Here is a 24,412-nt window from a genome sequence, read left to right on the forward strand (position 1 = left end):
GTCACTACTCCGCCCTCGGCATCTTCCAAAAAAAGTAGGCTTGGCGAGGGGGCAGAGGAGTTATCTTCATTTACGCCAGAAAACTGCTCCGAGCTGCCATAGACTTCAGGTTAGGCCCATGAACAGGCCTGCGCCTCTCCATAAATTCGGCGCATCCTCCGGCAGCACAGGAGAGATTTCCCCCCCCCCCCCCCATATGTCAAAATTGCTCCAACATTTTGGTGCAGCAAAGTAAGCCAACTAATAGGTAGTATGAAATTTAGACTAAACAGCCTGGAGATGAACCTGATTTATCATCGAGCATCAGCCACTGTGATAAATCTGGTGCATCTGGGCTAAGTTTACACTGCCTTAAAGGGGTTGTCCGGGTTCAGAGTTGAACCCAGACATATCCCCATTTTCACCCAGGCAGCCCCTCTGATATAAGCATAGGAGCATCTCATTCTCGTGCTAAAGCCCGCCCATGAGTGCCGGTGACATCACCAGGCTCAGTGCTAGGTGGAAGCCACTGCCTAGCCCCCCCCCCTGGAGAGCCTGGTACGTCACCGGATCCCCAAAAAAAGCCTTTGCCTCTGCGATTCAGCGCAGGGCAAAGGAAAGCATGAAATGGTCCGATGCTCATATCAGGGGGGCCAGAGGTGTAAAGATGGGGATACGTCCGGGTTCAGAGGTGAACCCCATCAAATCTAAAGACCTAAATTTCAGATGGCGGATGGGATGAGTTTTAAGATAGAGCGAATACGGATGCACCCAGACGGAAACATTCCCCTTAGTGTTAGACAGGATTAGTAAATGCCCCAAAGTTTTTCTTTTCTTCCTTGTGGACTTGTGGGCAGCTTGTTTTTATAGCAATGAGATTTGTGTAAAATATCGACTTCTAATGGAGACCCTCCTTTAAATTGTCTGTTATTGCTGCTCTATGAAAACTCTGATATGGAGGTGACCTTTGTAAATCTACAGCGGACAAAGATAAGGGGGGAGAATTCTCAAATCTGGTGTAAAGTGTTCCCAAACCTCCCCCATGGCGTTCTGTGCGGGCATCCTTTGGAAGTGGCTGTAGGCAAAGTGATGGGATCTGCTGATGGTCTGTCAATGGTGACAGCCCGACCATCTCTTATCAGGGGTCGTAGTGACCAGTTGGGTTATATTTCAGCCAATATGATCTGAAAAGGGTATGCTTACCCACACGGGGCTCGGAGAAGGTTATAAACAATTGAATATCTGAAGCCAGTATACACCGAACAGATATTTTGGCTGGTGTATTGTAGCCTCACCTTAATTACCAAATCTTCCAGTTAAATGTCATGAAATGTGACTCACTAGTAGCAGAGATTGGCATCTGGCTTGGTCGCCCTTGCTGGGTGTGAGGAGATGCCCGTACAATATAGTGTTTCCATGGAATGTCTTTGGGTGGCGTCTGTTGCTGTGTTTCTGCGCTGGAAGCAGGATTGCAAAATACATCTTCTCCACTGAGCAGGAAATACCAGGAGATATCTGATCCCTGACGTCTTCTGCTTTGCTGGCTGTCCCAAAATTAAAAATTAGCGTGACACTAAAAATCAACTTATTTAACTTGTCCCGTGATTATTTTCCAGGCTGCGGAGAGTTTTTTTTTTTTTTGTTGGCAACAAACGTCGTAGAGTGAAAGGTGCAGAGCCCCGGCAGTATCGGAATAAGGGCGCCTGCTCACCAGGGCAGATTTCAGAACCAAAAACTTTGCGCAGATTTGATGCACATTTTTAGCAGCTCTTATCCTTGTATTGAGAAGGGCGAAATCTTAACACAAATCAAGCAATCAATTGACGTGCTGTGGATTTCTAAATCCGCGGAGCAGTTTAACTTCCGCACTGAAAAAAGAAAGTGTAATCTCATACACTTTGCTGTGGATAATTCGCAAGCTGTGCGGGTACCCTAAATGTGTGACCGCTCATACAAAAACCGTTGTGCTAATCTATACAGAACAGGTCTGTGCGCAATCAGCTGAACTGAAATACTCTGTGCCGCTGATGCTCGTTAAAGGTGACCTGCTGGCTGTGCAAATGGGGCTTATGCACATAAATGTGATCTACGATTATACATTTTATGCGTATACAATAATCGTCCATATTGTGCAGGCAGTTTATATTGATGAGCTATTCTCTGGTCGTCAATATTAAGTTCCCAGAGAACCCCTTTGAAGGGATTATCTCACGAGAAGTCAGATTGCCGGGGGGCCAACCACCGCCCAGCGATCCTAAGGATTAAGCGTCCTTGATTTCTCAGTCTCACTGGAGCAAGGCCCCTTGCAGACGATCGTGTGCGGATTAGGTCCGGATGCGTTCAGTGAAAAATGCGTGATTTCGCAGGCAAAGTCATTCAGTTTTGCCTGTGATCGCGTTCAGTTCAGTTTTTATTGCGCGGGTGCAATTCGTTTTGATGTGTTTTGCACGCGTGTGATAAAAAACTGAATGTATGAAAACAGCATCTCTTAGCAACCATCGGTGAAAAACGCATCGCATCCGCACTTGCTTGCGATTTTCACGCAGCCCCATTCACTTCTATGGGGCCAGCATTGCGTGAAAAACGCTGAATATAGAACATGCTGCGATTTTCACGCAACGCACCAGTGATGTGTGAAAACCAACGCACATGCACACAGCCCCATTGAAATGAACGGGTCCGGATTCCAATGAGTTTGCATCACGCATTGCACCCGTGCGCATTACTCGCTTGTGTGAAAGGGGCCCAATAGTGCGTATGTCTGACCGTGTTTTACATAGTTACATAGGTTGAAAAAAGACACAGGTCCATAAAGTTCAACCCCGGTTGGATGGGTCATACGATGAATGACTTTTCAAATGACAGTCGGACAAAATGAATCTTTACATTTTTTTTCCAAAGTGTCACTTTAATCATTTTTCATGATCCAGAATTCAAGTGAATAGGAGCAGCGCCACAGTAACCGACTCTGGCCACTGCCCAATGTTACAGGGCCTGTGTCCGGAGCTGGACCTACTGCAGATCTCTCATATTGATGACCTATTCTAGTATAGGCCATTACGGAGAGCCCCTTTAATAATAAGGGCCACAGGTCATTTTACCGCTGTAGGGGAAGAGCTCACCATTGCATGTCCAGGGTTTAAATGGTTTCTTGTAATTTCGGGAAAATGTAAGGAAGACAGTCGTTTTCAAAATGGAAATATAATTTGACTAAATTTAAGTGCCGCAGTCTAGACACGTAATTTCTCAGACTGTTCCCTTCTTGTGGAATCTCATGAATCAAACCCTTCATGTGCCTTTTTTCCCCGACTTCCCCTCTCATGCTTTGTAATTCTAGAACCATGTGCAATTTATATGATTTTCCCTGAAATGGTCGATTATTCCATCTATTGACACATTAGAGGTACCTGTATAAGACTAATCCCAATACTTTTTGCTTTTACATAATGGATAGAAAAGCTTCTAACTTCTTAATTACTAAGATTCTCTGCATTCAGGCTACGTTACCTGTCCGTGGAATAGTGGATGAAGCTCCTTGTATTGGTTCATTTGACCTGTTTCTTCACATAGTCTAAGGCAGGCATCCTCAAACTGCGGCCCTCCAGCTGTTGTAAAACTACAACTCCCACAATGCCCTGCTGTAGGCTGTTTGGGCATGCTGGGAGTTGTGGTTTTGCAACAGCTGGAGGGCCGCAGTTTGAGGATGCCTGGTCTAAGGGCTTCTCATCACAGAGATCTTCATAGAAGTGCTGCTGTAAAATCTTAAATGGGCCATGCACCTTAGATATCACGGACGACTCTTCCTCCCGACCTTCCCATGTATGTTGGCTCAGCTGAACATGCATGTGTTCTCAATGGGCAGAGGAGAAAGCTGCTCTCGGGTACCTAGGGCAGCAGCTTATCTGCCATGCAGGGGCGGATTAGCCATAGACCCTACAGGGAAAGTTTCCGGTGGGCTGATGCCAATGAAGGCCACCCAAGCGCTCTTCACGCCCGCCAGCCAGGTTCATAATGATCTGATTCTCTCTTACACACCAGGCCATCCTGAATTCAACTGTATCAACGTCCTCAGTAGAGTGATACAGTTGAATACTGTTCAGCAGGTGGCAGTATTGTGTGCTGCACTGTGATATTTGGTTCAGCTGGGGCAGTATATTGCTCCGCACTATGGTATTGCTGGTCCTGCCTACTTCTGTTGCCCCACCTTCTGTCAGTTTGAACTTGCTTGCAAAATGGGGCCACGTTTAATTCCAGGGCCACTTTTAGTTCCAAGTCCGCCCCTGCTGCCATGAGAAGAAAAGGATAGGGCATGATTAAATCCAAAATCCTTCTTTCTCCTGATTATCGGTTGGTGGGGGGGAGTTGGGATACCCCCATACACATTAGACGGTCAGCTGGTATCGCAGAAGTCGGCGGGTTCAGCCACTGTAATGTCTAAATGTTATTGTTCTTTTTTCTTTGTTTGAATGTTATTGTAGTCCCTGACTTTCTTCTTGCATGACTTCCAGCACCTGGGCATAACTGTACATCCAAGTTATGGGAGGGATGTATTGAGCGGGATCACAAGCTGAGCCCGCTCCATTTGCAGCAGGCGCTAGCTGGGTAATACAGTTGGCAGCTGACTGCAATGACCAGGATTGGCGATAACTCCAATCACGGTCATTTAACCCCCTCAGTTGCCATGGTTCAATAGCCACATCATCTGTGCAGTTAGACAGGGAGGGGGCTCCTTTTGTCCTCCGATTAGAGCCCTCACAGCGAAATCACGGGGCTCTGATTGGTTGATATGACATCCGGGGGCTTTCTGAATAGAAGCTCCTGTTAAGCCATTGTCTGCAGCAGGGCTTGACAGGCATCCAGTAAATTCTCATAAACTGCAATAGTATACTATACTATATAGTCGGACCCCCACCAATGAGATATTGTTGACCTATCCTCATGATGGATAATCAATATTAATATCTGGACAACCCCTTTAAAGTCCCCTAAAAACTAAAAAATCTATTTAATAATAAAAAACTAATATAAACAATTCTAATCGTCTTCCTGAAATGTAGGGAAGGTTACTGCACCCCTGCCTCATGTCTGGTTTGTTCTGAATAATTGCCTGCTCGCCGGACGAGGTGAGACCTGCATTTATGGCTGTACAGTGAGGATCAGTCACTTATCGAGAATCATTGTTTCTAGGCAGAAGATCCCTGGTCACACAGAGCAATCTGTTTCCCAGAAGCAATGATTTTGGTGTCAGGATCCGCAATGCTTTCACCCAATGACAGAGCATCACTTTTACACAGGGCAGTTATCAGGATCTAGCGTTACTATGAACAGTCCTGATAATTGCCCTGATCATCGGCCTATGCACGGAGCTGCATGTTAGTGGGGATCGATCATATTATGTCTTAACTCTTTGGCTGTCCATACTAAATATTTATGTCTTGGTAATCCCCTGGCCCCATACTGCTGTATGGATAAAGATTTGTGCATATTGTTTCTCAGACTCTACCGGAAAAAAAATCCTCCTTGAGTAGATTTGTGCTCACGTTGTATGAATTTTTAACTTCCAAATATTTCTTTGTGCTATAATTTTTGTGATTTCTTGAATAGACATCTAAAAATCTATTTATTACTATCAGAGATGCCGCCAACGCTCTGGGATCTAGAGCTGGCTAAGGAGATTGCGTCCGTCAGTGAACACCCGCCAAGGAATGGGTTCGAAGAGATGATACAGTGGACGAAAGAAGGAAAACTCTGGACCTTTCCAATTGATAATGAAACTGGTAAGTTAGATCAGTCCGTTTCCAGGCTAACCCTGCCCCCCACCCCGTACATTTTTACAGGCATTGTGAATGGTTCATTCTGTATTTTAAAAATAAATTAATAATCTCTCTCTCTATATATACAGTCAGGTCCATAAATATTGGGACATTGACACAATTCTAACATTTTTGGCTCTATACACCACCACAATGGATTTGAAATGAAACGAACAAGATGTGCTTTAACTGCAGACTGTCAGCTTTAATTTGAGGGTATTTACATCCAAATCAGGTGAACGGTGCAGGAATTACAACACTGCATATGTGCCTCTCCACTTGTTCAGGAACCAAAAGTAATGGGACAATTGGCTTCTCAGCTGTTCCATTGCCAGGTGTGTGTTTATTCCCTCATTATCCCAATTACAATGAGCAGATAAAAGGTCCAGAGTTCATTTCAAGTGTGCTATTTGCATTTGGAATCTGTTGCTGTCAACTCTCAAGATGAGATCCAAAGAGCTGTCACTATCAGTGAAGCAAGCCATCATTAGGCTGAAAAAAAAACTAAAACCCATCAGAGAGATAGCAAAAACATTAGGCGTGGCCAAAACAACTGTTTGGAACATTCTTAAAAAGAAGGAACGCACTGGTGAGCTCAGCAACTCCAAAAGACCCGGAAGACCACGGAAAACAACTGTGGTGGATGACCGAAGAAAACACCCTTCACAACAGTTGGTCAGATCAAGAACACTCTCCAGGAGGTAGGTGTATGTGTGTCAAAGTCAACAATCAAGAGAAGACTTCACCAGCGTGAATACAGAGGGTTCACCACAAGATGTAAACCATTGGTGAGCCTCAAAAACAGGAAGGCCAGATTAGGGTTTGCCAAACGTCATCTAAAAAAGCCTTTGCAGTTCTGGAACAACATCCTATGGACAGATGAGACCAACATCAACTTGTACCAGAGTGATGGGAAGAGAAGAGTATGGAGAAGGAATGGAACTGCTCATGATCCTAAGCATACCACCTCATCAGTGAAGCATGGTGGTGGCAGTGTCATGGCGTGGGCATGTATGGTTGCCAATGGAACTGGTTCTCTTGTATTTATTGATGATGTGACTGCTGACAAATGCAGCAGGATGAATTCTGAAGTGTTTTGGGCAATATTTTCTGCTCATATTCAGCCAAATTCTTCAGAACTCATTTGACGGCGCTTCACAGTTGCAGATGGACAATGACCCAAAGCATACTGCAAAAGCAACCAAAGAATTTTTTAAGGGAAAGAAGTGGAATGTTATGCAATGGCCAAGTCAATGACCTGACCTGAATCCGATTGAGCATTTCACTTGCTGAAGACAAAACTGAAGGGAAAATGCCCCAAGAACAAGCAGGAACTGAAGACAGTTGCAGTAGAGGCCTGGCAGAGCATCACCAGGGATGAAACCCAGCGTCTGGTGATGTCTATGCGTTCCAGACTTCAGGCTGTAAATGACTGCAAAGGATTTGCAACCAAGTATTAAAAAGGGAAAGTTAGATTTTATGATCATTATTCTGTCCCATTACTTTTGGTTCCTTAACAAGTGGGAGGCACATATGCAAACTGTTGTAATTCCTACACCGTTCACCTGCTTTGGATGTAAATACCCTCAAATTAAAGCTGACAGTCTGCAGTTAATGCTCATCTTGTTCGTTTCATTTCAAATCCACTGTGGTGATGTATAGAGCTAAAAATGTTTTTTATATATATATATATATATATATATATATATATATATATATATATATACTCACCTAAAGAATTATTAGGAACACCTGTTCTATTTCTCATTAATGCAATTATCTAGTCAACCAATCACATGGCAGTTGCTTCAATGCATTTAGGGGGGGTGGTCCCCCCTAAATGCATCTCCTGAACTCCATCTTCTGAACTCCAAACTGAATGTCAGAATGGGAAAGAAAGGTGATTTAAGCAATTTTGAGCGTGGCATGGTTGTTGGTGCCAGACGGGCCGGTCTGAGTATTTCACAATCTGCTCAGTTACTGGGATTTTCACGCACAACCATTTCTAGGGTTTACAAAGAATGGTGTGAAAAGGGAAAAACATCCAGTATGCGGCAGTCCTGTGGGCAAAAATGCCTTGTGGATGCTAGAGGTCAGAGGAGAATGGGCCGACTGATTCAAGCTGATAGAAGAGCAACGATGACTGAAATAACCACTCGTTACAACCGAGGTATGCAGCAAAGCATTTGTGAAGCCACAACACGCACAACCTTGAGGCGGATGGGCTACAACAGCAGAAGACCCCACCGGGTACCACTCATCTCCACTGCAAATAGGAAAAAGAGGCTACAATTTGCACGAGCTCACCAAAATTGGACTGTTGAAGACTGGAAAAATGTTGCCTGGTCTGATGAGTCTCGATTTTGAGACATTCAAATGGTAGAGTCCGAATTTGGCGTAAACAGAATGAGAACATGTATCCATCCTCTGATGGCTACTTCCAGCAGGATAATGCACCATGTCACAAAGCTCGAATCATTTCAAATTGGTTTCTTGAACATGACAATGAGTTCACTGTACTAAAATGGCCCCCACAGTCACCAGATCTCAACCCAATAGAGCATCTTTGGGATGTGGTGAGATGGGAGCTTCGTGCCCTGGATGTGCATCCCTCAAATCTCCATCAACTGCAAGATGCTATCCTATCAATATGGGCCAAGATTTCTAAAGAATGCTATCAGCACCTTGTTAAATCAATGCCACGTAGAATTAAGGCAGTTCTGAAGGCAAAAGGGGGTCCAACACCGTATTAGTATGGTGTTCCTAATAATTCTTTAAATGAGTGTATATCACATGACCTAACCCCTCAGATGAACACCGTAAAAAATAAAAACTTTGCTAAATAAAAAAATTTCACCTTGCATCACTAAAAGTACAACAGCAAGCGATCAAAAAGGCGTATGCCCACCAAAATAGTACCAATCTAACCGTCCCCTCATTCTGCAAAAAATGAGCCCCTACCTAAGATATTCGCCCAAAAAATAAAAAAACTATGGCTCAGAATATGGAGACACTAAAACATAATTTTTTTTTGTTTTAAAAAAGCGGTTATTGTGTAAAACTTAAGTAAATAAAAAAAGTATACATATTAGGTATCGCCGCGTCCGTAATAACCTGCTCTATAAGAATATCACATGACCTAACCCCTCAGGTGAATACCGTAAAAAAATGCAAATGAAACCGGTGTAAAAAAAGCAATTTTTTGTCACCTTACATCACAAAAAGTGTAATAGCAAGCGATCAAAAAGTCATATGCACCCAAAAATGGTGCCAATCAAACCGTCATCTCATCCCGCAAAAATCATACCCTACCCAAGATAATCGCCCAAAAACTGAAAAAACTATGGCTCTTAGACTATGGAAACACTAAAACATAATTTTTTTGTTTCAAAAATGAAATCATTGTGTAAAACTTACATAAATAAAAAAAATAGTATACATATTAGGTATCACCGCATCCGTGAGAACCTGCTCTATAAAAATGCCACATGATCTAACCTGTCAGATGAATGTTGTAAATAACAAAAAATAAAAACGGTGCCAAAACAGCTATTTCTTGTTACCTTGCCTCACAAAAAGTGTAATATAGAGCAACCAAAATTCATATGTACCCTAAAATAGTACCAATAAAGCTACTTTCACACTAGCGTTCGGGTGTCCGCTCGTGCGCACCGTTTGAAGGGGCTCACGAGCGGCCCCGAACGCATCCGTCTGGCCCCAATGCATTCTCAGTGGAGGCGGATCCACTGAGAATGCATCCGCCTGCCAGCGTTCAGCCTCCGCTCCGCTCAGTGAGCGGACACCTGAACGCTGCTTGCAGCGTTCGGGTGTCCGCCTGGCCGTGCGGAGGCGAGCGGATCCGTCCACACTTACAATGTAAGTCAATGGGGACGGATCCGCTTGAAGATGACACTATATGGCTCAATCTTCAAGCGGATCCGTTCCCCATTGACTTTCAATGTAAAGTCTGAACGGATCCGCTCAGGCTACTTTCAGACTTAGAAAATTTTCTAAGTAATAATGCAGACGGATCCGTTCTGAACGGATGCAAACGTCTGCATTATCGGAGCGGATCCGTCTGATGAAACATCAGACGGATCCGCTCCGAACGCTAGTGTGAAAGTAGCCTAAAACTGCCAACCTATACCGTAGTTTCTAAAATGCGGTCACTTTTATGGAGTTTCTACTCTAGGGGGGCTTCAAATGGGACATGGTGTCAAAAAAACAATCCAGCAAAATCTGCCTTCCAAAAACCGTATGGCATTCCTTTCCTTCTGCGCCCTGTCGTGTGCCCGTACAGCAGTTTACGACCACATATGGGGTGTTTCTGTAAACTACAGAATCAGGGCCATAAATATTGAGTTTTGTTTGGCTGTTAACCCTTGCTTTGTAACTGGAAAAAAATTATTAAAATGGAAAATCTGCCAAAAAAGTGAAATTTTGAAATTGTATCTCTATTTTCCATTAATTCTTGTGGAACACCTAAAGGGTTAACAAAGTTTGTAAAATCTGTTTTGAATACCTTGAGGGGTGTAGTCTCTAGAATGGGGTCATTTTTGGGTGGTTTCTATTATGTAAGCCTCACAAAGTGACTTCAGACCTGAACTGGTCCTTAAAAAGTTTTTGAAAATTTCTGAAAAATTTAAAGATTTGCAAAATGATCCAAACATGAAGTAGACATATGGAGAATGTAAAGTAATAACTATTTTTGTAGGTATTACTATGTATTATAGAAGTAGAGAAATTTGAAACCTGGAAATTTTCAAATTTTTAGAAGTTTTTGGTAAATTTGGTATTTTTTTATAAATAAAAAAGAATTTTTTTGACTCCATTTTACCAGTGTCATGAAGTACAATATGTGACGAAAAAAACAATCTCAGAATGGCCTGGATAAGTCAAAGCGTTTTAAAGTTATCACCACATAAAGTGACACTTGTCAGATTTGCAAAAAATGTCCTGGTCCTCAAGGTGAAAATGAGCCCGGTCCCTAAGAGGTTAAACAATAAGTCATTTTCTGATGATAAGAAAAAAACTAAAAAGTTTTGCATTGAAAATTTGTTACTGAACTGTCTGATACATTCCCTTTAGGCTTCATGCACACGACCGTATGTGTCCGCAAAAAAATTGATGACATCCGTATGCCGACGTTTTTTTGCGGATCCATTGTACAATGCCTAAAATGGACAAGAATAGGACATGTTCTATTTTTTTTTCGGGGCTATGGAACGGACATACTGATGCGGACCCATTTTTTGCGGACCCATTGAAATGAATGGCTATGCTTCCTATCCGGAAAAAAAAACAGAACGGACACTGAAACAAACAACGTTCGTGTGCATGTAGCCTTACAAATAGGAAAAAGTGGCAAAAATATAATGAAAGTTTACAATTTAACTAAAAATAGTGATGCAAAAAAATTAAAATACTCAAAAAAACAAACACTTTTGGGGTCATTTATCAAACTGATGTAAAGTAGAACTGGGTTAGTTGCCTATAGCAAACAATCAGATTCCACCTTTCATTTTTGACAGCTCCTTTGGTAAATGAAAGGTGGAATCTGATTGGTTGCTATAGGCAACTACGCCAGTTTTACTTTACACCAGTTTGATAAATGACCCCATTTGTGCTTTTCATTAAAGGAGTTATCCAAGACTATAAAAATGTCCCCCCATATGTCGGGCCCCTCACAATGAATATACTTACCTGGCTCTCCGCTCCCTGCACCGCTCCTGGTCCCCGCACCGCCGCTGCAGCTTCTCCTCGTGCACTGCTGAAAACATCTTGGGTAACCCCTTTAAGGGTTTTTTCTAAGATCTTTATATCTCTGGATAGGTCATCAGTATCTGATGGGTGGGGGGCCGTGGTGTTTGTCCACCATACAGCTCACTGTCTATGGCAGTCTGTATTCTGCATGACACAGAAGACACAGGCTGTATATGTAATTCCTTCTGAAATGTGTACCGTATTTTTGCCACATTCTTAAATAGCATTGAACGAGCTCACATGTAAAATCGAAGGTTGAAGGCTAGTTTTGAAATTCCAGTGTATATAAATAGAAATGGACTTGATGGTGAATCTCAAACCTTTTTCAAAGAGGTATTAGAAGTCGGCCTTCTTTCTTGCTCACAATTGATGAAGTGAGTCATAGTCTGCGAGGCCGGCTGTCGCTGAATTCCCAGGCTGCGATCATAGAAGATTGTCCTATGCGCCATTATGCCGCTGTGTAGACCGTTGGCAAAGAAAAGATCAGTAAGGCTACAAAATTATAAAGGACATAACAGTCATCAGGAATGTGTGTGGCTGTTTATTACATCCATTCTTTTGGAGCAGCAGGGATCATTCAGGGTTTAAAGCTGGTTCGTGGTGGTCCACATCCAATTACCAACATGTCAGAAGGCTCATTTGCAGGCTGCACCAATTGGTTCTTGAGGGCCTGAAGAAAGGCAGATCCTGGGGAGCATCTTGGTAGGAGACAGCACGGCAAACAAGAGAGAGTAATATGACGTGAAAGTTCCTGGCAAGTGACAACAATACAATAAATTAAAGTAACAAGAATTATTTGTGGAAGGAAAAGCTTTCGAAACCAATAAATGCTCGTTTGCTTTCTTTGAGAACGGTGAAAGGAAAATTTGTCCACTACTGGAGTCGTTCTGTGCGTCTGTGTATGATTACAACCGTACCAGCCATTTACACGTGTAAACCTGAATCATTTTATATATATATATTTTTTTTTTTACATGGGCAGGTATCCTGCCCGCTAACGAGGTTCAATCAACGATACAGCATGGTGATCAGCGATCATTAGGGGCCTTTTACATGCGCCAGTTCTCATTAGTATGGGAAAGAGCGAACGTAAATACAGTCGTTAGCCCCCATACAGTTTTCACTTGTCGACAGCCAGGGTGGATTTGATTTAAATCAAACTGATTTAAATCACTAGTCAGTAAGGCTTGATTTAAATCATAGTTTTCTACATAAAGACTAATTCTTGCTGGTATAACTTATAATATGCAAGTAGATGAAGATTTTTAGAATAACAACGTCTCATATTAGTTTGATTAGGTTGATTCTGTATTCATAGGTTTGTAGAAGTTAGGATTAAGGTATTTTTCTCAACTCTGTTCATGTTATAACATTTTTGCTGTGAAGAAGAGGCATGTGATCTCTGCTGAGTGAAATTCAGTTTTGAGAACAGCAAAAGTAAACCAAGCATCCGTGATAATATCTTGTAGGCAGAGAAACTGCCCAATAATCTTACAAAAACCTCTGGAAGAGCAATGACATTGTGAATGGATTAATTGAATTTATTTACCAAAAAAATTAAACATATACAGCCTTATTCTACATAATTAAAAAACTAATCTTTATTTCATGATGGAATAACCTTTGGATGGTAATATATTTTCCTCAAAAACCATTTTATATAAATAAAATCCGATTTAAATCAAAAAAATTTGATTTATAGCGGAAACTAAGTTTTTTTTTGGTTTGTTTTTTTAAATCATAGATTTTTTTCCACCCTGTCGACAGCACATCCCCCCCCCCAATCTACATGGACCATGTGCTACTGACAAGCAGTGATTTTTAATGCCACATAAAAAGTGATCCCCAGCAAATGTGTTTAACATTAGTTTCCAGTCATCGACTTGTGTAAGGCTACTTTCACACTGGATCTCACAAACTGTTTAAAACGGATCAGTTCAGCCACCAATGCATTCTGAATGGATAAGGATCCGTTCAGAATGCATCAGTTTGGCTCCGTTCCGCCTCCATTCCGCTCTGGATGCGGACACCAAAACGCTGCTTGCCATGCGGAGCCAAACGGATCCGTCCTGACTTACAATGTAAGTCAATGGGGGCGGATCCGTTTTCACTGACCTAATATGGTGCAGTTGAAAACGGATCCGTCCCCCATTGACTTTCAATGTAAGTCAGGATGGATCCATTTTGACTTACAGTTTTTTAAAAAGAATAATGCAAACGGATCCGTTCTGAACGGATACAAGCGTTTGCATTATAGGTGCGGATCCGTCTGTGCAGACACCAGACGGATCTGCACCTAACGCAGGTGTGAAAGTAGCCTTAAAGGCTTTCTAAAGTGAGTTTAAAAAAAATAAAAAGTTTGCATAATGGCTGTGCTTCTTTGAACAATGTGAAGGAACAATTATGCTTGGGCTTCTCTAAAGTCTCTTTCAGCCATTTTATTCCCTGTTTCAGCTGCACAGCTAGATGCATTTCTCTCACAGGCAGTGTGTTTCTCCCTTCTGCCCGTACTCTATGCATTGACCTCACTTCCTGCTATGTTTTCTTCTAGAAAGCTAAAAAATCTGATAAGGAGGGATAAATCCTACTTGCAGAAAGGCAGGAGGCTCCTGTGATGCTAAGAAGCAATATAGAAGAGGTTGTTTTATCAGGCTTAGCTAGCTCTCACACGCCCCCACTTCCTATCAACCGTCTTCTGAGTCTCTATTAGGGTCCATTCACACGCCTGTAAGGGCTCTGTGCCTGTATTGTGTACCGCAAACGGCGGGTCCACAATAAACGATCCGTAACAAACGGCAAAAGATAGGATAGGTCCTATCTTTTGTGGAGCGGAGGCACAGATTGGAAGCCCACGGAAGCGCTTCTATGGATCTTTGGGTCTGTGCCTCCGCACCACAAAAGATAGGACATGTCCTGTCTTTTATTTTATTTATTTTATGCACTTATTTAGCGCTGACATATTCCGCAGCGTTTTACAGACATTAGCATTAAGCTGTTCCCTATCAGTTTGTCTCTGGACTTTTGCTGTATTTTGCAGATCGTGGACCCATTTAAGTCAATGGGTCTGCACAGCAATATGGGATTCACACATCTGGTGCCCGTGCATGGTGGACCGCAAATAGCAGTCCACAGCACAGGAACGGAGTCCTTATATTTGTGTGAATGGACCCTTACCAGGGATGGATCTTGCCCGACACCAGACAGTGGACTGCAAGTTAGGTGGAAGTGAGACCCCTAGTGGCCATGACTTTACATTTTTTTTTCCTGTAGGCAGATTTCTTAAAGGGGTTGTCTGGGTTTAGAGCTGAACCTGGACATATCCCCTTCATCCCCCACTCAGCGCCTCTGACATGACCATCTCACAATTTTTATGCTCTGACGCTCTCCTTTGCCCTGCACTGAATTGCACTTGGCAAGTGCTTTTTCTAGAGATCTGTCTCTCCATGGCTAAAGATAGGTGGAGGCTTCTGCCTAGCAGTGAGCCTGGTGACATCACAGGGACTAATGGGTGGGCTTTATCTCCTCCCTAGCCTGTAAAACGGCTAAGCCAGCGCTAAATCCCACCTATTAGTGCCAGTGACGTTGCCGGGAACACTGCTAGGCGGAAACTTCTGCCTAGCAGTGTAAAACTATAAAAAAAAAAGCCCTTGCCCAGCGCAGGGCAAGGGAGAGCATCAACGCATGAAATGCTCTGATGCCTCATGTTGGAGGGGCTGAGCGGGGGAAGCCAACCCCTTTAAATGAAGTCATTTAAAAATGTGCTAGTTACACCATTCTCTATTAAATGAAATAGTATGAAAGTACAGTGACTAAGAATACAGTATGTTATTTTTGGAGGTGGGAGGGTTATGTAAGCAGACCTAGTGCCATTTTTTTATTTTAACCCCTTAGTGACCAAGCCTGTTTGGGCCTTAATGACCAAGCCAAATTTTGGAAATCTGACATGTGTCATTTTAGCTTAGAATAACTTTGTAACGGTTTTGCACATCAAAGTAATTCTGACATTTGTTTTCTCGTCACATATTGTACTTTACTTAGGTGGTAAAATTATACCGATAAAATATGCGTATCTTTATTAAAAAAGTGAAAATTTATGAAAATTTGTAAAAATTGGCACATTTTCCTATTTTCAACTGCAATATTTCATGTACATACATAAATACTATTCAATATTTTTTTATCAGAAATATATTTCCACATCTATACTTTATTTTGGCTGCACTCACAAAAATTTTTTACTTTTTATTTTTTTATTTAGGAGACTTTACATTTTAACATAAATTTTAACATTTTTGAAGTACATATTTTTTCCTGCAACAAGCCAAGTTTGCAGAGGCTTATAAGTGTCAGAATAATAGAACGCCCCCAAAAGTGAACCCATTTTAAAAACTAGGCCCCTTAACGTATTTATCTATGGGTGTAATGAGTTTTTTGACCCACTAGTTTTTTAAAGAAATTAATGCTAAGAAGGTGAAAATAAATGTAATTTTAATTTTTTACACAAAAGTGTCAATTGAAAGACAGATTTTTTTCTACAGAGCACATGAAAATGAAGATGTACACTCCAAAATGTATCACCCCGTTTCTCCTGTCTTCAGAAATACCCCCATTGTGGCCCTAATCTTATGTCTTGACAAACGGCAGGGCCCAAACATAAAGGAACACCCAGTTGTTTTCAGAACACAAAATTTGCTTGAAAATGGTTCAGGCCCCATTGCACACTTGTAATGGCGTTGAGCTGCCAAAACAATAGAAAACCCCCATAATGGACCCCATTTTGAAAACTAGACCCCCTAAGGTATTCATCTAGAGGTGTAGTGAGCATTTAGACCCCCTAGTTTTTTGTAGAAATTAATGCAAAGCAGGCGGAAAAAATGTAATTTTCATTTTTTACACAAAAGTGTAAAAAAAAATTCTACAGAGCACATGAAAATTAAGATGTACACTCCAAAATGTAAGGAAACAAATCAGAAAAGGTAAAATTAATTCCAATGTCTGGAAAAAAAAATTGTCTCTACGACCCATCCCAAAGGGATCCCTCCCTCCCTGGAAAGCCCACAAACTAAACAGAAAATGAGAATAAATTGAATTCCTGAACACCCCCCCCCGTTCTTTTTGGTATTAATTTTAAATACAATTTATATTTCGCAACCGTATGGTACGTTTCAAAGCAGGGGTAATTACAGAGGCCTGGTTGTGATGGGCAACTGGAGCAGTAAGTCCGGGTGTCCCTCCTCCTTCCATGTTTGCTACACACCCGGCATCTTTTCTGGGGATACGTTTTGCTGGTAGTGGCAGGGACAGGGTGAGGGAAATGGCGTTCTGAAAGCCTTCGAACGTCCTCCGATTCGAATGTTTGCCTAGGGGCGGGGGACTCAAACAGGAGACTCTCAATCACCTTCTCCTAGTACTCGAGGAAGTTGAGGTTTCCCTGGGACTTTTTAAATAAAATAAAACTATTGTAGGTAGCAATCTGGATGAGGTAGATTGCTACCTTTTTATACCAGGCCCTGTTTTTTCGCTTCACCAGGTAGGGGTGAAGCGCCTGGTCTGAGAGGTCTACACCTCCCATAAATTTATTATAGTCTGTCACACAGACTGGTTTGTGCTTGTCCGCTGTAGCCCCCCTCTTCCTAACTGCCACTGTGGTGTCTGCATGCAAGGTGGTCAGCATGTAGACATCCCTCCTGTCCTTCCACTTCACAGCAAGCAGCTGGTCACTTGCGAGGGCGAAGGATGTTCCTTTCTCCAAACGTTTGGAGACCAGCGGTTGTGGGTATCCAACTCTATTTTTGCGGACTGTCCCACAAGCCCCTGTGTTTGCAGCATGGAGGGATTTATAAAGGGGTATACTAGTGTAAAAATTATCGGTGTACACGTGGTACCCTTTGTGCAGGAATGGCGCCAATAAATCCCACACAATTTTTCCTGATGTCCCAATATTTTCAGGGCAGCCTGGGGGGTTAAGTTGGGAGTCTCTGCCCTCATAAATAGACAGACCACAGGTGTAGCCGGTTGTGCTCTCGCACACCTTATATAATTTTATCCCATATCTGGCACGCTTGGAGGGAATATATTGACGGAAGGAAAGGCGGCCTTTAAAACTAAAAAGGGACTCATCAACGGATACATTTTTCTCAGGGGTATATAATTTCAAGAATAAATCTGTAAGGAGGGAAATAAGGGGTCTCAATTTATTTAGGCGGTCGAAGGCTGGGTCAGTTCTGGGGGGGACTTGGGAATTGTCTGAAAAATGCATGAACCGCATTAGGATTTCATAGCGGTTACGGGACATAACTGCTGCAAACACAGGGGTTGAGTGGACAGTTCTCGCAGCCCAATAGGATCGGACAGAGGTTTTTTTTACAATGCCCATGTCCAGGGTAAGCCCCAAAAGTTTTTTTTATTTCAGGGACACTTGTGGGGGTCCACCGTCTTACATAAATAGACGTGGGCTTTTGTACAGCAAACTGTGTGACATACAAATTAGTTTGCTGCACAATTAACTCAAGGACGTTATCATCCAAAAATAAATGAAAAAAATCATAAGGGGTAAAATTGCCGACATCCACATTAATTTGGGGAGTGGATAAAAATTGGGGTACTTGGGGGGAAAATGAAGTGGCAGGAACCCACGTAGCAGAAGGGACGGGACCGCTGGGTGGAGAATGAGAGGAGGTGGTGACTTCTACCACCATAGGGCTATGGGGTCTGGGGATGGAATCGGAGTCCTCGCTATCTGAAAATATTTCCGCCTCTGAAGCGGTGCCAGATTCAGAGTGGTCAGAGCAGAGAAATTCGTAGGCCTGCTCCGCACTTAACAATCTCCGAGCCATTTTTTTTTTTTTCTGTACAGCTCAGAAATAACTGACCGTCCCTAAAACTGACTGACACCCACCGACTGACTGACACACACTGACAGAGTGACACCCACCGACTGACGGAGTGACACCCAACAACTCACTGACACCCACCGACTGACGGAGTGACACCCAACAACTCACTGACACCCACCGACTGACGGAGTGACACCCAACAACTCACTGACACCCACCGACTGACTGACACTGACTGACCGCCAGTAACAGACGGACACAGGGTCCCTAATAAAAATAATTGACCGTAACTAATAGACGTCTAATGACGGACGCCTTATCACGGACACCCACTGACCGCCAGTTACTGACGGACAGTTTATAATTTGATTTTTTTTCTTTTTCTTTTCACAGTAAGTATTCTCAGAGCCAGGACAGAAGTCTGATCTCTCTCTCCTCACAGAACAACTGCGCTGAGGGGAGAGAGAAGCACAGCCCCTGTCCTGGCCATGTTTTGTAAATATAATGGATCTGATCTCCATGATAGGTTTATCATGGAGACCACATGATCAGGGACCATTATTATTGGTCCCTGATGGTTACTGTGATGAAGGCAGATCTTCAGCACAGTAACCAGTGCGCATGTCTGTGGCATTTTTTTTTTTTATTAGATGGGGGGGGGGGGGGGGCGCCCTTATAACTTTATTATTACATATCTGGGGGCCATATTGCCCCGATCGGGGTGCTGGGGGACCCGATCGGGGCATAATTCAAACTTCTCTCTCCTCTCCTGAGGAGAGAGACCTTACAGAGAGCGGCGGCGGCCGGCTTTAAGTCTGCGCATGCGCTGGGCCGCCGCCGCCATCTTCCTTGAGGGTAAGGGGGGGGTGGGGGTGAGGATCGGGACCCAGCTTAGGACCTGCAGCGCTGGGGGACCCGATCCTAGCACCGGAGACTTTCTCCCTCCTCTCTTACATGAGAGGAGGAAGAAAGTTTAGTGCGGGCAGCTCCGCTGCCGGCATTTTCGGTGATCGCCGTGATAAAGTGTATCACGGCGATCACGTGATCAGAGACCGCTTGTCACGGTCTCTGATCACTGCCCCGAGCCCTCAGCTACCTCCGGTAGCTGCGGGAACGGAGCTACAGAGATTAATTTTTGCGCTAACTTGGGCTAAAGTGCCGCCGTAAAAAGGCGGCGCTCCAGCCCAAGGCCCCTTAGTGACCGCCGTAAAAACACGTATGGGTGGTCACTAAGGGGTTAATAACTATATATATATATATATATATATATATATATATATATATATAATCTCAAACTAAAACTGCACTAAAAACTTGTGACAGTATCTGAAGTCCAAGCAGAGGAAGGGATGAGGGGGATAATGCTGCCTGATCTTGTATAAGAGGAGAATGGGGATGAGCAGTGGGAGGCATCTGATTGGTCAGTGGGCACTGCACAGATCTGACATCACACCAGGAAGTGCCCACCCGCTGAGTAGATCTTATACACATGTAACGTTTCCTAGAGAACAGTGTGGATTTTTTTTGTGTAATGATAGGTAGAAAATGACTTACTAGTCATGTTACTGACTTCTACTGCCAAGTTCCTCCCTGACGTGTCCCTCTCACTGGCTTGTACAAACTCCTAAGCTACAGCAAGCGATTGACAGAGCCAGCTCCTGATCTGTTCATGTCCAAATGACTGTTCACGAGACAGCCCAGCCTAATTCCACTTATATTGGCATTTTATTCATTTTAGTTTTTAGTTTATTTAATTTTTTTTGTTACATGAAGTTCTTTAATGTCTTGACTTGCAATAGTATAAACTTAAAGCATCACTAACTTTTCGTAAAACTTTAGATGTGTCATAGAGACATATCAGAAGTTGCGATTGGTGGGTGTCTGAGCGCCCGGACCCCTATCCATCCCTAGAATGAGGGGAGAGGAGGTGGCGTTACCTATTTAAGTATTCCACTTACAAGGTCTGGAATTTCAGAGTAGAATAGGGCCCCTTTCACACTGAATCCTGACCCAATCATTTGAATGGGTCTGTGTACATGAGAATCGCAGCATGTCCTATATTCTGCGTTCTTCACACAGCCCTGGCCCCATAGAAGTGAAAAACGCATCAAAATGGATTGCACCCGCGCGGAAAAAACTGAACGCAATTGCAGACAAAACTGAACGAACTTGCTTCCGAATTGGTGCGAGTTTCACTAAACGCATTCTGAGCCAATCCGTATTGTTCGTGTGAAAGAGGCCTAAAGGTGCCTTTGAGGATAATACATATCAAGTGATATGATCTTGTACAGTTCCCCAAGGCACCAATCGTAATTGGGATTCAGTGTACAAATGTGATTGAGCTACTTTATCGGTAATGGGATTAGGGGTGGGAGATATGGCCTAAAATCTATATTGCGATATAATTTTAAGCATGTGCGATATTCACCTATTAGGGTGAATAGGACTTTACACTCTCCCTGCTGCCCTGTGCTTTGTGCACACAACAACAGGGAGCTGACCATGGCAGCCAGCCTCTGATGTGCCCCCCCAGCCCCTGATCCGCCCCCCCAGCCCCTGTTGTTCTGTACCACATTATTGCAGAGCACCATCGGATTGTATGAGTTTCCCCTCTTCGCACCCTCACAAGCAACAATGAGTGCCGCGCTACTCTGACCCCCAAGACCGTGTCAGCCAAAGTTTAGTTTGTATGGTGACCATCCCTGTGTTTTTTTTCTTTGCAGCTCATTTCTCAGCTTTAGGCCCCACGCAGACAAATGTATTTTCGGTTTGCATCCGATCCGCTTTTTTTGTGGATTGGATGTGGGCCCGTTCATTATAATGGGGCTGCAAAAGATGTGAACATTACACCGTGTGCTGTACCCGCCAGCAAAAAATATAGAACATACCCTATTCTTGTCCGTTTTGTGCCCTAGGGTAGGACATTTTGCATTTTGCCCGTGGAGAGCCGGCCGTTGCTATTTGCTGATTAAAAAAAGAAAGAACAATGACGACATGCACACGGCCAGGATCCATGTTTTGCGGATCTGCCGCCTGCTTATTGTGAAACACACACACAGTTGTGTGCATGTGGCCAAACTGTAGAGATGGGTCAGCAAAACGAGGGAGCCATTAAAAAAACCAGCACCATACCTGTCCATGGGTTGCATCTGATATTATAGCTCTGCTCCTTTCAAGTGAATAGAACTGAGCTGCAATACACATACCACCTGTTGACAGGTGTGGCACTGTTTTAGGACAGCGCTTTATTGACAGCCCTGATGTACTTTTGGAGGCTTAGGTAAGGCGGCTGCTACTAAGCAGAATACACACACTGCTGCATTGCCTATATGGACAATACAGGAAGGAAGTGTGAATATCCAGTATGGTCGCCTCCTGTATTTAAAACTGCTACAACATTTCATAAAACTGTAACAAACATTGTCTTCTACAGACTTTCATCTAGTTAATGAGCTAAAGTAAAATGAGACATTTTTGTCAAAGGGTCTGTTCAGGATTCGAACAGGGGTCTTTCTTAGTTAAGAAATAGCGCGACCTTTGACCATGTCCTGCATCTGGTATTACATCTCATTCCAGTGGACCCTTTTCTCTAATGCTGAACAACCCCTTTGATGACAGTGACGGCAGAGGACAGTGGTGCTTCTGTAAAGTTAAGGGGTATTTCCCAGCAGCAAGCACCCTCTCCTATTTTGAAATGTTCTCCATAGTTTGCTCTTAAGAAAACTTACAGTATGTTGGTATGATTTCTATTCCAGGCCTTGATGAGGAGCAGAAGGTAGAGTTCCACGAGCACATATTTCTGGAAAAGTATTTGGAAGACTTTCCAAGGCATGGACCGATCAGACATTTTATGGAGCTGGTCATCTGTGGTCTTTCTAAAAACCCATATCTTACTGTCCAGCAGAAGAAAGATCACATAGATTGGTTCCAAGATTACTTCAATAAAAAAGAGGATCTTCTGAGAGAATGTGATGTCTATGTTAACTGAACAGGAGGCAGAGCTGGAGGCGCTTCCAGTCTTTCAGCTCATAATTTTGCAGAACTATGCATACTTGGACACTGAAAAACTTTTCATCTGAATTCTTGTGAAATATTTGTTTAAGTAATAAAATTATAGAATATTATAGAATTGAATGTGTGTGTATCTTTTGAAACAAGGATTCCTGGGTTTTCCAACTTGGGTGAATGCCATCCTATTCTACATGTTGGTAAGTGGCTCATGCTTGTTACGGGTTGGCCATATTTTTGTTTCAATGTAGAGTTTGCTTCCTTTGATCAACTCACAGAAGTCATCAGAGAAACCTGCTCATAAGGTTACAATCTATCGAGAATGAAAGCTGGATACAGGGAGGCGGGAAATGAGTAATCTGCTCCTTGCATGCAGTTGAGGGTCATATACTAAGCAGACACACACGGCTGCATTGTCTATATGGACAATACAGGAAGATAGTGTGAATATCCAGTATGGTCGCCTCCTGTATTTTAAACTGCTACAACATTTCATAAAACTATAACAAACATTGTCTTCTACAGACTTTCATCTAGTTAATGATACAAACTGTGAAGCGGCTCTGTCACCAGCATCAACCCTATTAAACCAGACAAACTCCTGGTAGGGTTCATCATGCCGATTAAAACAATACCTTTCTTTTATCTGTACGATAAACAGCTGCAGAGAAATCTGTGTTTTTATTTATATGCAAATAAGAAGTTCGAGCACCAGTAGGTGGGGCTAAATCCTTTGAACACTGCTTTGTAACACACCCTGTGCTCTGCACACTCCCCCTCCCCTATTGATTGACAGGGCTAGACATGCTGAGGGCAGAGCTGTGTCCTAGCATCTACATATCATATACACTATGTACTACAGCTTCACCACACTGAGATCTGCTTAGAAAGCTAATATACATATCACTGCTTTATTCACAGGCAGAATATACAGTTGCAAGAAAAAGTATGTGAACCCTTTGGAATGATATGGATTTCTGCACAAATTGGTCATAAAATGTGATCTGATCTTCATCGAAGTCACAACAATAGACAATCACAGTCTGCTTAAACTAATAACACACAAAGAATTAAATGTTACCATGTTTTTATTGAACACCATGTAAACATTCACAGTGTAGGTGGAAAAGATATGTGAACCCTTGGTTTTAATAACTGGTTGAACCTCCTTTGGCAGCAATAACTTCAACCAAACGTTTCCTGTAGTTGCAGATCAGACGTGCACAAAGGTCATGAGTAATTCTTGACCATTCCTCTTTACAGAACTGTTTCAGTTCAGCAATATTCTTGGGATGTCTGGTGTGAATCGCTTTCTTGAGGTCATGCCACAGCATCTCAATCGGGTTGAGGTCAGGACTCTGACTGGGCCATTCCAGAAGGCGTATTTTCTTCTGTTTAAGCCATTCTGTTGTTGATTTACTTCTATGCTTTGGGTCGTTGTCCTGTTGCAACACCCATCTTCTGTTGAGCTTCAGCTGGTGCACAGATGGCCTTAAGTTCTCCTGCAAAATGTCTTGATAAACTTGGGAATTCATTTTTCCTTCGATGATCGCAATCCGTCCAGGCCCTGACGCAGCAAAGCAGCCGCAAACCATGATGCCCCCACCACCATACTTCACAGTTGGGATGAGGTTTTAATGTTGGTGTGCTGTGCCTTTTTTTCTCCACACATAGTGTTGTGTGTTTCTTCCAAACAACTCAACTTTGGTTTCATCTGTCCACAGAATATTTTGCCAGTACTGCTGTGGAACATCCAGGTGCTTTTGTGCAAACTGTATACATGCAGCAATGGTTTTTTTTTTTTGGACAGCAGTGGCTTCCTCTGTGGTATCCTCCCATGAAATCCATTCTTGTTTAGTGTTTTACGTATCGTAGATTCGCTAACAGGGATGTTCGCATATGCCAGAGGCTTTTGTAAGTCTTTAGCTGACACTCTAGGATTCTTCTTCACCTCATTGAGCAGTCTGTGCTGTGCTCTTGCAGTCATCTTTACAGGACGGCCACTCCTAGGGA

At 43.0% G+C, this 24,412-nt stretch overlaps 1 protein-coding gene across 1 annotated transcript in view; it reads left to right on the forward strand.

The window, feature by feature from the left end:
* The window catches only part of MRPS31 (mitochondrial ribosomal protein S31), an 80,386-nt gene extending 57,866 nt beyond the window's left edge, over positions 1–22,520 (forward strand). The window contains exons 6-7 of the mRNA XM_040426082.1: positions 5,613–5,756; positions 22,147–22,520. Of these exons, the coding sequence (XP_040282016.1) occupies positions 5,613–5,756; positions 22,147–22,379 (377 nt within the window). The 3' untranslated portion in view covers positions 22,380–22,520. The remainder of the gene's footprint in view (positions 1–5,612; positions 5,757–22,146) is intronic.
* Positions 22,521–24,412: the final 1,892 nt, after the last annotated feature.

The sequence above is a fragment of the Bufo bufo genome, chromosome 3 (genome assembly GCF_905171765.1).
Source record: "Bufo bufo chromosome 3, aBufBuf1.1, whole genome shotgun sequence".
Lineage (NCBI taxonomy): Eukaryota > Metazoa > Chordata > Amphibia > Anura > Bufonidae > Bufo > Bufo bufo.